The sequence below is a fragment of the Suncus etruscus genome, chromosome 12 (genome assembly GCF_024139225.1).
Source record: "Suncus etruscus isolate mSunEtr1 chromosome 12, mSunEtr1.pri.cur, whole genome shotgun sequence".
NCBI classification, from domain to species: domain Eukaryota; kingdom Metazoa; phylum Chordata; class Mammalia; order Eulipotyphla; family Soricidae; genus Suncus; species Suncus etruscus.
Window position 1 is genome coordinate 85,047,098 of NC_064859.1, and position 16,234 is coordinate 85,063,331.

The window sequence follows — 16,234 nt, forward strand, 5'->3', positions numbered from 1 at the left end:
CTCAGGGGTAGAGCACAAATCAAATATGTGTATACACACACACAAACACACACCTATACACACGCTATAAAATATATTCATGTATCTATACAGTAACTGTATACATACAGACAAGTCCCTATGTAAAATATATTCAAGTGTTTTATTTGGGAAATACAGATTACAAAGAATTTTAGCTATTTTATAGTCTTAGTTTGTTTCTTGCTTTCTCTAGTTTCCTTCTGTAAGTCAAGAGACGTGTTTTATTCTCAGTATCTACCCAGTGATCAACATGAAAAAGCAGCTGTTGCACTAATTATGTCATTTTTCTGGTAAACACCAGAATTAGAGAAAATTATGGCCCAAATTCAAGTAATATCTTCAGAGTAATCTTAAGGAGTATTTCTGAGTAACTCAATTAAGGAAACTTTTTCCACTTAAAATCTATCACTGTAAATCTCAAGTACCAAAATACCCTGGGATAGTCTAGACGATGGTAATAAAAACTGTTAGTCATTAACGACCTTAAAAGGCTAACAGATTTTTCAAAAGGAAATAAAAAGGACAACAGTAAATAATGTAAGAGATTTATTAAAGCATCTTATCACAAAGATGGGAAACACATACAAATTAGAAACATGCAACCATACATTTCCCACAGTTGAAATTCCAAATGTACTAGCTTTCTTATTTTTATAGCTGAAAACTTCTGATATTCTGCCCAACTCACTCACCCTGGATATTTAAACCATTCTTCCTCAAAGTATTCAGGGCAGCAAATAACCAAATGCAAACTCTATGTAAAGAAAGTGCAAAGTTAAAAAAGAAATTACATGGAGAAATGTCCCCTTCCCGCCCCCATTTAAAGGCAAACAATGGCACTTTGCTCTTGCTTAACCCGATTGTCTTTAAAAACTACTAAAATGTAATAGACTTAACAAAAAACAAAACTGACTTTTAATAGGTATTCAAAAAGCTTGTTAGTGTTTGAAAATTAATGCATAAACAAAGTAAGATGTAGTTTCTATCAAACAAGTTTGAAAAGCCTGGTATTGCAGCATTCTGTAAAATAAATGAAACCAAAAGCTGGTATAGGGTTTACTGACAAATGCAGTTTCTTCAAGAAGGGATGTAAGGAGGTGGTGGTTCTTTTTCCGGCATCTTCACAGCCATTTCATAGGTTGGCAAAACATACTGAAGACAGAAAGAAATTATGTAAGGCTTAATTATCCTTAAAATCCTACTGGGGTTAATACAACTTTCAGGTTTTACATCCTAAACAAGGGAACACAAACCCATAAAGGAGAGCTGATATTCAGTAGTAATTTTGTTTGTTTGTTTTTAAGCCACACCTGGAGGTGCTCAAGGGTTACACCTGGCTCTGCTCTCAGGAATTATTCCTGGTGGGCGTGGGATGCCATATAGAATGCCAGGTCAGTCATATGCAAGGCAAACATCCTACCTGCTATACTAATGCACCAGCCTTAATAGTAATTTTATTTGGGTTTATGCCAGAAAACTTCAGGGTAAGGTCTCCTTGTATTTAGGCTAAGGCTTTTCCTTTCCTTTTCCCCCATATTTTGCTGGATCTATGCGAACAACAGTTGCTACTCTCACACAGTGTTTACTGTATTGCTTTAACTCTTATCCTTAAAAAAAAAAAAAAAAAAAAAGGAAGAGCTTACTAAACTTCTGCTAGTGTTTTAATGAATTCATTGGTGATTCAAAAATTTTCAAAAATATACTTGCTACTGAACTTTTCCTACTTTCCTTTCTCTTCCATCTTTTTAGTTTTTCTAATGTTTATTTTTTTAAATAACTTTGCTTTTGGTCATCTTGAAACAAATGTATTAAGATCAGTTATGTCAATTATGTGATGCATTTTCTTTAAATTTAATTAAAAAACTTTATTTATTGATAGATCGATTGATATTGATTGGTTCTTGGGCCATACCCAGTAGTGCTCAGGGGCTACTCCTGGCTCTGCACTCAGAAAACAACCCTGGCAGACTGGGGAACCTATGGAATGCTGGGAATCAAACTGGGTCCCTCCCAGGTCAGCCACACGCAAGGCAAATGCTGCACGCAAGGCAAATTGCCCCACCACTGTGCCATCTCTCCGGCCCCAATAGTAAGTAATTTTATAAGTGAGATGTCTGATCCAAGGTAGAGAGGGAGCACGGGAGGCATGAAAGCACTGAAGGAGAAAGAGATTAAGGGAAAGGAGGAAGACTTCTGGTCTGATCCTGAGCCTCAAGAACACCTGTAACAGGCACCTTCCAAGGTGATTCATTGAGTGCCAATGCCAATTAGCTACCTCTCAGTTTCAAAAAAATTGGTGCCAGTGAACCATGACAAAGGAAGTCTCCAAAGAGAAACTGGATCGTAAACTTCCTCCCCTTGGGTCAATAGATCAGGTGAAGGCCACAAACATGTAGAAAGATGGCATTCTAGCCTGATAGTCTCCAGTTGTACTGAGCTAGCCCTTGAAGGGCGCACAGCTGCTACGAGTTGAAACCTAGGAAGTTAGCACAGTAAAAACTAAAGGGCTCCTAGAGTTAGACTCTCCCCACTCCAGCAAACTCAGAGACCCTCTAGGTCAGGGGTCTCAAACTCGCGGCCAGCGGGCCGTTTGCGGCCCTCCATACAACATTTTGTGGCCCGCGGCTGGCCTTCAAATATCACAGTATTCGCCATTATTCGCTTACCCAAATAATCGCAATAAAAATCGCATTAGTAAGAAAAAAAATTCGCATTAAACATTTGCATACCCCGAGCAGTTCCTTCGGGGTTATGCAAAATGTTTAATGCGAATTTTTTTTCTTACTAATGTGATTTTTTATTGTGAATATTCGGTAAGCGAAATCCCTTATGCGGCCCTGCCTCACCCCGACTTTGCCTCCTGCGGCTCCCAGGTAAATTGAGGTGTTCTAGGTGTTCATCTCACCCTGTCCCACAAAACCAACCTCTCTGTTCCTTTGGATCACACAGATGTTTTGGAAAGCAATGTAAACTTCAAGCTGATGCAAACTCCAGGTAACATCACCAAGGTGTGGCTCACACTAAAGTTTTTTCCTATATCTCCCCCCCCCACCCCGGCCCCAAAATGCAACACTATCAGAGATCCCTTATGAATGAGCCCAGACAGACATGTGAGAGGAGATGGGCAGTGAAAAGTCTCTCTAGTCTAGGCTATATGTCCAGGATTCCAACTGGGAAATGGAGGAGCTGGTAGATTTAAGCCATTTATACTCAAACCATAATTACAAAACTGAAGAGAAAGTAAAGGTCCAGGCTCTTTTTCTTAAAAGTAATCAAGAGCAGCTGGTGAGATTTTTTTAACATATGAAAAAGTTGTTTCACCTGTGGGGGTGCTTCAAAGGCAGGGTAGACAGCAATCTCTGGCATGTTTCTGTTATTGATGTATTTATAGCAGTTCCAGACACAGTTGATTAGGTAGGCCTAAAAGAACACAAACAAAATTTATTTTATGTGACAAACTCAAGACGACCTGCTCTCAAATAAAGGTGACTAAGATTTGTGTACCCCTCTCCCCTAAAACTTTAGAAGAAGCAACCTGACCTGCTTGAACCTAGCACTAGACAGGATCTTTCTCTATTTGCTCTCATTTAAGAGTTGCCACATTTTACTGTCATTCTATTACAGAGAAACCAGAGTGGGGTTTTCAATTGAGGTCTGACAATGACTGTATTTGCAAAATTCTCAAGCTTGGAACTTTTAATATATTCTCAGTACAAATCAGTAACATTTTCAAACACAGTAGTGTTCTTTATACGTAGAAAAGACTTTGGCATTTCCAACTCATCCCTAGACAAGAAGAAAGGACATTGCCTAGATGCTGTGTCTTCTACAGTGTCAAAATAGTCATTTAATAATAACTTGAAGAAGGTAATGCACCAAAAGTCTTAAACAGTGTCATCAGTCTGTTCTTCCGAATAGTAACTTACCTTAAAAATGATGAGCAAGACAAAGGACACAAGTACAATGAACAGGAGGCAGCTGGAATCCAATGCCAGGAGGTCATCTTTGTACGGAAAATCAGGCTATAAAAATGAGAAGAGGAGAAAGACGAAGAGCACAGGGGCATTAGGACAGTGACAGCACTATTTTGTATGGCAAAACAATGATGACTACATGGCATATGCATCTGTCCAAATCGGTACATATCTAGAGCAAGCCCTCACTGAAAACAATGGAACTGAAGCGATCCAATTGCAGTTCAACAACTGGAAGCAAAGCATGTCTGGCCACTGGGGGAAACCAATGAGTATGTGTGTATGCATGCACACTTGAGATGTGGGAAGTGGTGGTACATGGAAACTACTGTGTCGTTTTTGTATAAGCCTGAAATTGCTCGAAAAACAAAATCCACTAATTACCCACATATACTTTCATTCATTCACAGCATGTGCACTTTATGATAACCTAGAGAGTATCTAAAAACATAAATGAAAAGTACCAAAGTTAGAACAGAGTCTAGAAAATCCTGTAAATAGGCTTTAAATAAATTAGTAGCACATATCCCAGGGGGTCTAATAAACATTTACTTAAAATCCCAGGAACTGGTTCCAGTATAAACTTAGTCTTTGACATTCTTGTGGCACTTGGAAAAACACTAACTCATGTACTGAACCCTAGACTCATCAAAGAACCACCACACTGTTACCTCAGGAGATAACTATCATAGGCCAGGCCATTTACTCATACATGAGCAAAATACTTTTTCTAAAAGCCAATATATCTAATAAAAACCAGAGTGTCTCAACTCTTGAGAGAACAGGGCATCGAGGTCTACCACTGGTGATAAAGCCAGACAAGAATCTATGATTTTCTGCAGAGATTCTATGGTCAAATGAAGACAAACAGTCACATTTATTCAAATACAGATGTAGCATTTACTATGGCCATGGCATTGAGTTTGGGTTACAAGGAGAATGACATGACAAAAGAAAATAAAAGATGCAAAAACTGGCCAATAAAGTACCTTCTAGTCTGCAAGTACCTTCAAATCTTGTAAATGACTTAAGAGAGAGAAACCCCTGGCATCTGTAAAATAATATAATTTTTGAAAAACCTACAACTTCATTTAATAGTTGCACCCCCCGCACTGCAAAATACTGATAGTAAGGAAATACAGTGGGAAAATCTTCTTTCTGAAGTTCTTGTCTAAGGGATCTTATACTGTCTCAATAATGAATTGTTCATTGATATTGAATGCTCTATGTCTATTCAGGTAATTTTGTTGCATTTATAGATTTTTATTCATTCTTTTATTTAGTAATGCAGAAACTTAAGAGATATCTACTTTTTAGAATTAAACATACTTACTTTTCCATAGACCTATTTAGATTTTCCCTTGGAATTTCTTTTTTTGTTTGTTTGTTTTTGGGCCATACCCACCAATGCTCAGGGGTTACTCCTGGCTCTGTGCTCAGAAATCCTCCTAACAGGCTCAGGACAACCATATTGGCTGCCAGGTATCAAACACAGGTCCATCCCAGGTCAGCAGCATGCAAGACAAATGCCCTAGCACTGCGCTATCACTTCAGCCCTCCCTTGAAATTTCTTAATTCCCCTCTCCTCATACTAAATTGTGTATTTGTTTTGACTATTTCATGTTATATATTAGCATAAAATTATTCACATTATTAATTTAAAAATGTATAGATTTGCAAAAGATAGTTCCTGAAATTTAAAAAAATTATCACTGATTTACAATTTGTGGAATTTCTTAGTTTAGCTTTAATCATCCATATGTATGTATAGATAAGCCTACACACACACACACACACACACACACACACACACACACACACACAAAGACTTTTCATAGGTGGAATATAAAAAAAAACACAGTAAGAAAACAATAAATGGCCTAAGTCATTGGAACTGGAGATTTTTGTCTAAAGAACTGAGTTTACATGGGAGGGATCCCTTAAGATATTGATAAAGAAAAGCAGACCTGGTGAATGGTGTGGTGTGGAAATAATGAATGCATAAAAATTATAATAACAGTATTATAAATCCTCGTACCTCAGTAAAAATGGGTACAAAAAACTAATTTTTAACTTATTTTTTAGTTTTCCCAAGATAATTTCAGGGGACCCCTGGGCCACCTCCAGCAATATGTGGCCAACCAGGTCAGTAATTTAATGCTAGATCTGAGAATGGGCTGAAGTTCCCTACGTTCCCCAAAGCCATCAGGGACACAGGGTCTCCTCAGCAGTACTCAAAATCCACCAGGGGTGATTCCTGAATCTAGAGTCAGAAGCCCTAAGCATAGCTGAGTATAGCTCCAAAACAAAACAAACAAAACTGCACAAAACAAAAGGCCTGGACAAAAGCACAGCAGGTAGGGAATTTGCCTTGCCTTAGCCTATGATGATTCAATCCGCAGCGTTTTATAGGGTCCCCCAAGCTTGCCAGGAGTAATTTCTGAGCACAGAGCCATGAGTAATCCCTAAGCACTGCTGGGTGTAACCAAAAAAACACACCAGAAATCTCAAAGAACAAAAAAAATTTTTAAATAGGTCCCATCCGAACTTCAATTTGAGTTAAACATCTCATTGTGACTTATCCTGACTATATAATTAAGTCAGAAGAGGCAAAGCCTTTGCTCAGAGGGTATGTAATTTTTTTCAGTGAAAGTGGACGGAACCACAGAAAACTCAGCATGGCAGGTTCGTCTCTCTGCTGGCTACTCTAACTGTGTGGGCCAGTCACCACAGTCAACTTTCAATCTTTGACTAGGCCATGTTCTTCCTCCTCAGGGGGCTCTGTCATGTTGAGCATTTGCTGCTTTACTATTCTGATTCCTAGTGAGCTGCAATCCTACTTTCCAACCCACATCTGCTATCAGTGTAACAGTCATAAAATAACAGTGCATAGCAGCCTACATTTTTGCTTCCCAGCTTCTTTCAGTAACTCAACTGAAATTTCAGTAACTAGATCTCAGTTACTCGATTTTTTAGTAACTAATTCCTTCACTAGAAAATAAGCCCTCTGGATATACAGCTCCTTCTAGACCTTATTTTAGCCCACACCATTTCCTGTTCCTCCTTTATAAGGTATTACTCTATGCTCTCCTCTATAGATTCCTGTTAATGTTCAAATCCATCCTCACAGATGACACCATCATGTCTTGATTTCCTAATCTGTGGTTTGTTTCCTAAAGAAAAGCAAGTTATCATGAGGGCTTTCCCATTCACCAACTGCTCGCCTAAGAATAAAATACAGTAGAAACTCAAATATTTACTACAGATGACTGCAAGGACACAAAGTCAATATTTTAATAAGTGCCAAATAAGGTCTAATTATTTGTTTGGGGTTTCTTTGGGGGGGGCACACACAGCAATGTTCGGGGCTTTCACCTGGCTCTATGCTCAGGAATTACTCCTGGCAGTGCTCAAGAAACTGGATAGGATTTGATAGGATTTAAAACCCAGGTGTCCGCATGAAAGACCCCACCTAGCACTCTGACCTAAGGCCAAATGATTAACTCTTTAGTATTCTTGAAAACTAAAATTGAAAAACTCTATAATTCCATCTTTAGGGTCTTTTAAATACTAAAAATGGTCTGGTAATTCTGTGAATTGATTTCAACATAGTAATTAAGAGCAGCAATAGCAATTATTTGAAAGCACTTTGAAAAATAAGTAGAATGAGTTCAAATAAAAGTACGACCCAACACTTACTCAGGATTTCAACTTAAATATTTTACTGAACAATTTTTAGAAAATTAAATGCATGATACACTTACTAACTGATCCAGATATTCTTTGATTCTTGGCAAGTAAGTGAAAGAACTGATAGCAACCAGGCAACTGAGAACGAAGTCAAAAAGCCGGTAACAAAAGAATGGGATCAGCCAGCCCACTTGATACTGAAGAAAACAAAACAAAACAAAATATGGCATCAATATATATGAAATATCACTAAAGGTCAAACTCTAAAATTTGCAAATAAATAATACTTACTGAAATAGCTCCATATACCATCATTGAACTGATTATAAACATCAGAACGGAGACCGCAAAAACAACACAGGCATTATCTATGAAAATAGAAACAAAGATCGAATTAATTTATTTACATAACAAAAGACCAACTCTTAAAAGATAACCCATTTAGGTTAGCTTTAAAATGTCTGAGTATTTTCAAGATTGATTATGAAAAATTGTAAGATAAAACTGTTATTTTTCAAAAAGTCTCAACTTAAGTAGTACTGAAACTTGAGAAATCCATATCTTTTTTGGATGAACATGCCTAAGTATAGTAGTTTATCATTTTTGCTTTATGAGACTAACGTTGTTAAAACAAAACTTGTCAGTTCTTAATACATCACTACTGATTTTAGAAAGAAAAACCAAGATGAACCCCAAATTTTACTGGAACTATACAATAAATTACAATACTAACTACACACATTTCTAAGCCAAGCACTGAAAACTTTAAGTGTGCCTGAGAAAGAAAGTTCTAAAACTGCCGAGTACCCACAAATTGTATAGACAAAGGTTGAGTAATATATGCATACATTTTCCTAAAGCATGGTGCCTTAATTTTAACTGTCATGTAAAAAAAAAATGTTTTCAGTGCAATTTAAATCTCTTCCATCTTCCCAATATTGAACAATATTGATCTCACTTTACACATCTAAGGGTCAATTTTCATATAAGAGGGATATAAAATTAAAAGAACCTGCTAGGATCCAGCAGGGGAAAACTGACATGATATTGCTTTATTTGGGAGTGAGGGAGGATCATACCCAAATAGTACTCAGAGCTTACTCCTGGCTCTGTACTCAGACATCACTTCTGGTGGTCCCCCACTTCAGGGACATATGGTGCTGGTGATCAAATCAAGGTAGGAGGCATGCAAAGTAAATGCTTTAATCTATACTTTATAATTTTTTTTTTTTTTTGGTTTTTGGGTCTCACCCGGCAGTGCTCAGGAGTTACTCCTGGCTCCATGCTCAGAAGTCGCTCCTGGCGAGCACGGGGGACCATATGGGACGCCGGGATTCGAACCGATGACCTTTTGCATGAGAGGCAAACGCCTTACCTCCATGCTATCTCTCCGGCCCCCCCTATACTTTATAATTTTAATAAGACGTTCAAAGCAAGAGTAAAAAGAAAGATGGGTGGCAACAATCTAGAAGCAGAAGACGCCATGTGAATTTTTCAAAAATATAAATTTTAGTATATGAATAAAAGCAACAGCAACAATTTAAAATGCAATTTAACTCAAGTATAATTTCCAATTTCTTCATATTAACAACTCACATTTCTGAATACTATAAACGTCAATCAGAACACTTTATGAATATAACTCTCTGCATGAACAATTTTGACAAAGAACAACTATCCAGTTTAATCATTGTAACTCTGAAGTTTAACTCAACACCATTAAAATATTTTTATATTATTAAATGCAGGCAATAATGAAACCAGCAATGCTCTAATCTGAGGGCAGTCTACATTAAGTATATGTTTGTGTAACAATGGCACATAGGCAAAGTAGTAAAAGACAAATTTAGAAGATTAAAACATCTCCATCAGCATCATTAAAATGACAAAAATTGCTGCCTGGGACAAGGCAGCTTCCAGAACGATGTTCTTACTTCTACCACTCCTAATCTTCTATTGCTAGAATCTCCTAACTTCTCAATAGAATTTCAGTCATCCAAGAGCATGTATTCTTTAACAACATTTTTTCTTTATCCAATACAATTATATTCTTTTCCTTTTTGTCTGTATTTTCTTCCTCCTATTCAGCTACATCTCTCATCAATTTTGCATATATCTCCTCCTCTTCCTTCTGTTCATTAAACTCACTCTCAGAACCTTCCATACCTACTTGAATCTTTCAGTGTCTCTGCCTAATTCTAACCTTTCTGACTTATTTTCTTCTACCTCTTCCTCAGAACCTTTTCACTAAACTCCCTTCTGAAGTCATCTTCATCAAATCTTCTGCGAGACTATTCTCTTCAAATTCTTTTAGAATCATCTTGAAACTGCTTTTCACACCTATATTCATTGCAGCGCTATTTACAATAGCCAGACTCTGGAAACAACCAAGATGCCCTTCAACAGATGAGTGGCTAAAGAAACTGTGGTACATATACACAATGGAATACTATGCAGCCGTCAGGAGAGATGAAGTCATGAAATTTTCCTATACATAGATGTACATGGAATCTATTATGCTGAGTGAAGTAAGTCAGAGGGAGAGAGAAAAATGCAGAATGGTTTCACTCATCTATGGGTTTTAAGAAAAATAAAAGACTTTTTAACAGTATCTCAGAGACAAGAGAGATGAGGGCTGGTAGGTGCAGCTCATGACATGAAGCTCACCACATAGAGTGATGAGTGCACTTAGAGAAATAACTACACTGAGAACTATCATAACAATGTGAATGAATGAGGGAAGTAGAAAGCCTGTCTCGAGTACAGGTGTGGGAGAGTGGGGAGGAGGGAGATCTGGGAAATTGGTAGTGGGAATGTTGCACTGGTGAAGGGGCATGTTCTTTACATGACTGTAATCATACAACTATAATCATATTTGTAATCACGGTGTTTAAATAAAGATAATTATTTAAAAAAAAAGAAAGAAACTGCTTTTCAAAGCAATCTTCACAATCTTCTGAGTTTTCTCCAGACTCTTTGATGGGATCTTCTCCAGACTCCTTTTGATTCTCCAAATGCCTGATCAAGTTTTATTCTTCAGGATCATTCTTCAGTTCCTTTTGGGATTCTCTTTCAGGACCATTTTCTTTAGCCCCCTTTTTAGGACCACCCTCTTCAGACATGTTTTGGATACTACTGCATTTACCATAATTTCTTTTCAAGGTAGTTTTCTTGCTTTCCTTGGAAAGTCTTTCAAAGTCAAGGCAGACTTCTTCAATTTTTTTTATGAGAAAAGGCTCTTCAGCCTCTTTTTTTGGGGGGGTCACCTTCTCTAGAATTTTTCCCAGGAGCATATTCTTCCAATACTCTCCCATCTTCTCCTTTTACAAACTTATTTTCCTCTATAAACTCAAAAAAGTCAACTCTTTCTGATAAACCAATGCAACCTGCAGACAGAAGATCTGTTGGCCTCAAGAGAATTGAGGAAAAACCTCCTATTTTCTCAGCCTTTCTTCCCTTTCTCTTGCAGTCTCCTCCACCTGCAAATCTGTAGTTGCATTCCATATATTAGCAGTAAACTGACAGCCACCAAATCATCTCCCATCAATAATTTGTATCTAGTAACTGGCTTTCTCTGGGTTTTAGAAGCCACACCATCTGGGTGTCTATCAAAGAGCATGAGCTTCCCAATTTGTCCAAACTTTGAGAGCTCTAAAATCTTCTCTAATCTCATCACTAATAGATTATCCTCAAAATCCAAAGGATGAAACATATTTTTGATGATGACAACTCGTTCATGGCACAAATGTGCTAACCCAGCTCTTCTCTCAGGTATTCAACTATATTTGTTACAGAAACATCTTTATCCAAAAGTTGGGGTTTTTGGGGGGTTTTTGGGGGGTTTGTTTTGTTTTTGTTTTTGTTTGGGGCCACACCCAGTGGTGCTTAGGGGTTACTCCTGGCTATCTGCTCAGAAATAGCTCCTGGCAGGCACGGGGGACTATATGAAACGCCGGGATTCGAACCAACCACCTTAGGTCCTGGATTGGCTGCTTGCAAGGCAAACACCGCTGTGCTATCTCTCAGGCCCCTATCCAAAACTTTTAATGCGAGCACCAGGCTCCCTCTTCAAATACCAACAGAGCCCATCTCTTTTAAGGTTGCCTTGTCTTTTTAAATTTTGTTTTGAGGATCTGGTATAATATTGCCAAACCTGGACATGAGCGGTATAAATTCATCAATTGTAAAGTGTGGAGGCAAACCAGACACATACACATTTCTGTGCATTTCTGTCCTCTTTAACATGAAAACACCCTGATTCTGGCTTTCATTTTTTTTCTCCCTTCATTCTGGGGTGGCTGGGTTCAAGAGTTTTTCTTTGCAGCCAGTCCTCTATATTCTTAGCACTCCAGGGTGGAACATTTGTGGGAGAACTCTATGCACCATCATTAGAAAAACCATAACTAAGGGCTAGAACTATAGCACATTGGTAGGGTGTTTGCCTTGCATAAGGCCAAACTGGGATCAACCTAGGTTAGATTCCCATCATCCTATATGGTCTCCTGAGCCTGCTCAGGAGTGATTTATGAGTGAAGAGCCAGGAGTAGTCCTGTGTGACCAAAAATTAAAAGAAATTTTAAAAAAAGGAGAGAGGAAAAGAAAGAAGGAAAGAAACAGGAAGGAAGGAAGGAAGAAAGGAAGGAAGGAAGGAAGGAAGGAGGGAGGGAGGGAGGGAGGGAGGGAGGGAGGGAGGGAGGGAGGAAGGAAGGAAGGAAGGAAGGAAGGAAGGAAGGAAGAAAGAAGAAAGAAAGAAAGAAAGAAAGAAAGAAAGAAAGAAAGAAAGAAAGAAAGAAAGAAAGAAAGAAAGAAAGAAAGAAAGAAAGAGAGAAAGAAAGAAAGAGAGAAAGAAAGAGAAAGAAAGAAAGAGAAAGAAAGAAGAAAGAAGAAAGAAAGAAAGAAAGAAAGAAAGAAAGAGAGAAGAAAGAAAGAAAGAAAGAAAGAAAGAAAGAAAGAAAGAAAGAAAGAAAGAAAGAAAGAAAGAATCGTGATTAGCCTGATACATAGTAATGAAATCCTCGATATTTGGGGGGGAACCACGCCTTCTTGTCAAGGTCCCAAGAGGTATCAGTAGGCGGATACCCTAAATATCTCTAGCAGCGGGAACTCTTCGGGGTCACCCTGGTTAGAATCTCCATACAATTCCTGCATTCCTAATTGTTCATCAAAACTCATGATTCCTACCACTCATGTTGTCCACCTTAGGGGTCTGGGAGCAAAGAGGCCCAGATGACGTTGGCTCTCGACCTAGGGCCTAGTGGTGCGGCTGTTCCGTGCGGGAGGCGACAGTATAGGAATGCGACGGAAGCGGGAAAAAGCACGAAGACTGTCGCCGTGAACAACTTATTGGCAAGGCGCGTGCGCAGCTCCGCCCAGCCCTCTCTTTCCCCCCATGGCCCACTTCCACCTCCAGCCTCTGCCAGCTGTGTTCAATGGCTACAACTCATCCTTATCTAGAATGGCACAAGAATCAAGTACAGTGTTGGAGACATCTGCCTGAGACAGATCTCTGCTCACAATCTCAGAGTCCAATGATGTACAAATACATTAATATGATCAATCTGCTGTTAGAGAAGCAGAAACTAACTAGCTGTACTCCAAAGCCTGCAACATGGCCCCACTTTCAGTTGGTTGGCTTAAAGTCCATTTCCGGAGGGCACTAAGCAACCTTATTATGAAAAGGTCAAATAAGTTGGGGAACTTGGGGCACATAGCAGTAGGGGAAAAAAATATAACACGAGTTGAGTCTTGTTCAATTCAAGAGATTTGTTTTTACTTGCTTACAGATGTATTAAATACAGGATGAAATATACTGCCCCACCCCCCTCGTCTTAGATAAAATACACGACTTGAAATTCAGAGCTCTATGAATCCTCTCTCCCTTTTCTACTCAGGACTGGTAACAGTCAGACACATTCTGCCTAGTCCAGTCCTTCACTGATTCTCTGCTAGACATGGGCCTATTTTCCTTTCTTTACAATATCCAAGTTCACTAATTTTCTCACACACTTGCAATTATTCTCAACAATACTTGACACATCTTTTAGATAAGATCTAAATTTTATTTGTGATTCTGGACTAAACAGCTGAGGCGTTCTAATAGTGAGTATGACTGCAGGATATTCATGCTATTGAACAAACATTATCACTCAACAGTGCAAACATCAATATCTGGCACTGAATTCAGCAAAAGTGGACTTGAAATTTTCCAAGGGAAGACAGGATATATTAAAGAATTAAAATTCTCTACAGTAGCATGCAAAATAGCATCCAGAAGAAGAATGCAGGTATAAAATTAAATAGCCCAGGTACTGTGAAACTTGAAGGCAAAATGTATAATTTAATCAGGTGGAGCAGGAATATACCCAGAACACCTGCCTTGCATGTGTGAGGCCCTTGGTATGGTTCCTAACAAACACACACAACACAATATTGTTATGCAAGAAGGCATGTTAGTTTTTAACCTCTTATTAGTATTGCAATTAATGTAGTAGTTCAAGGTCTTCTATTGAAATAACAACAAAGTAAAGAAGAAAAGGGTGGTTGGTAAAAATACATACAATGCCTCAGTAAAAAGATACTTCAGTATTTGTAAATCATAGCAAACAAATTATAAGGGCTGAATGCCTAGATATGAATCTCAGGTTTCCCACACTTCATCACATTCTGAATCCTACTCTAGGGAGTCTAGAAATAACCACTAATTATGGTTAAACTATGAAAAATCAATCCGTGTGTCTGTGTGGTGTGTGTGTATTGCAAAAGTACTGCATAATGGCTAATTTTAAATAATAACCAGGCTCATTACATGACATTGTTCATCAGGCCAATTATCAGACATCAACTTGAGTATTATACTGGTCCTGTGGACGAGTCATAGTCCAACTTCCAAAGAACTCAAACGATCTGTAATAGTAAAAACTATATATTTAGGGGTTGGCAAGGCTCTGTAATACTGGAAACTCAGTATGCTAGTCTGCTAGAGTGCTAGTGCCTGAGGATGTGGAATTGCTCCATACTTTAGGTTCCAGAGTTTTTAGTGACTAGTAGGGCCACTCAAGGTGGTGCTTGGGGGCCTTCATGGCTACACCCTGCAGTGCTCAGACCATAAACTGCCAGAGTTCAAACTGGGACCATTTTGTAGCCTATTGCTAAGCTACTTCCCAAGCCCTGAACTATGTGTTTAATATTCCTGAAGGACAAAATTATAGTCAACAAAAATTTAATAACAAATGCTTCTCTCTACTTGTGTAGCTTGCAATTAACTTGTGACTTTAACCTGGCAGCTCTAGCCAAAGAAAACAATAACAGAATAACAGAGTAAGAATCTCCACAGCCACAAATCTTTCTCTACACTTCATCTGGAGAGAAGCATAAAAGAGAAAATGCTGACACTAGTAAGTCAGTAAAATCTTACAACCTTAAATAAAACCTTGTAAAAAAAAAAAAAAAACGAAAACAAAAACAAAAGCAAAACAGCCATTGGAAGCTAGAATTCGAATTTAATTTTTAAATTAAAATGTTTTTAAGATTTTAAAGAAAGGGGCCGGGTGGTGGCGCTAGAGGTAAGGTGCCTGCCTTGCCTGCGCTAGCCTTGGATGGACTGCGGTTCGATCCCCTGGTGTCCCATATGGTCCCCCAAGCCAGGAGCGACTTCTGAGCACATAGCCAGGAGTAACCCCTGAGCATCACCGGGTGTGGCCCAAAAATAAAACAAAACAAAATTTTAAAGAAAAAAATTAATTCCAGGAAAAATGCTTCAAGTATATTCTTAGCATTTCTTCTATCACAGCTGACAACAAAATATATCTGAAAAAGATGGCCAGGATTTTTTTTTTGGGGGGGGGGCTCGTTTTTGGTTTTGGAGCACACTCAACAGCACTCAGGGGTTACTCTTGGCAGGCTCGGGGTTCAGCTTTGGGCTGAACACTGGTTGGCCATGTACAAGGCAAAAGCCGTATCCGCTATGCTATCATGCCAGCCCCAGGACTTTAAAAAGATGTTATTAAAGAAAAAAGCTGGGCTCCCTGTGTGTGACACCAGGCGGGGAAAATCCGCGAAAGTACACCGGCCCAGTGGGGCTCAGCTGTGAAAGACTGTGAGTGTGACCTGTCTATGTCTGTCTACTGTCCTCTTGCGTGAAACTCTTGCGAGTGGGGCAAAAAGAGCCTCCAGAAACCTCGCTCGCCCAGACGCCATTTTCAGGGAGGGACTTCAGAGCATAAAAACCGGCTATCCTTTGCAAAAGCTGGCTCCCTGTGTGTGACACCAGGCGGGGAAAATCCGCGAAAGTACACCGGCCCAGTGGGGCTCAGCTGTGAAAGACTGTGAGTGTGACCTGTCTATGTCTGTCTACTGTCCTCTTGCGTGAAACTCTTGCGAGTGGGGCAAAAAGAGGCTCAGAGGAGCACGGCCGCTCCGCTTCGCTACGCGGCCGTGCACTCTTTCTAAGGAAAGAACTCCATTGCAACAAGAAGGAAAAATCACACTAAGAACGGCGCTATATCACAGAAGCAAACATTTCTCTCTGGACTGTCTTCTCTGTTACATGC

The 16,234-nt window shown here is 39.0% G+C and overlaps 1 protein-coding gene across 1 annotated transcript in view; it reads right to left on the minus strand.

Annotated features, from left to right (window-relative positions):
- Positions 1-552: 552 nt before the first annotated feature.
- The window catches only part of LAPTM4A (lysosomal protein transmembrane 4 alpha), a 33,102-nt gene continuing 17,420 nt past the window's right edge, over positions 553-16,234 (minus strand). The window contains exons 3-7 of the mRNA XM_049784827.1: positions 7,977-8,053; positions 7,760-7,882; positions 3,948-4,043; positions 3,343-3,441; positions 553-1,173 (exon numbers count right to left, since the gene is read on the minus strand). Of these exons, the coding sequence (XP_049640784.1) occupies positions 1,099-1,173; positions 3,343-3,441; positions 3,948-4,043; positions 7,760-7,882; positions 7,977-8,053 (470 nt within the window). The 3' untranslated portion in view covers positions 553-1,098. The remainder of the gene's footprint in view (positions 1,174-3,342; positions 3,442-3,947; positions 4,044-7,759; positions 7,883-7,976; positions 8,054-16,234) is intronic.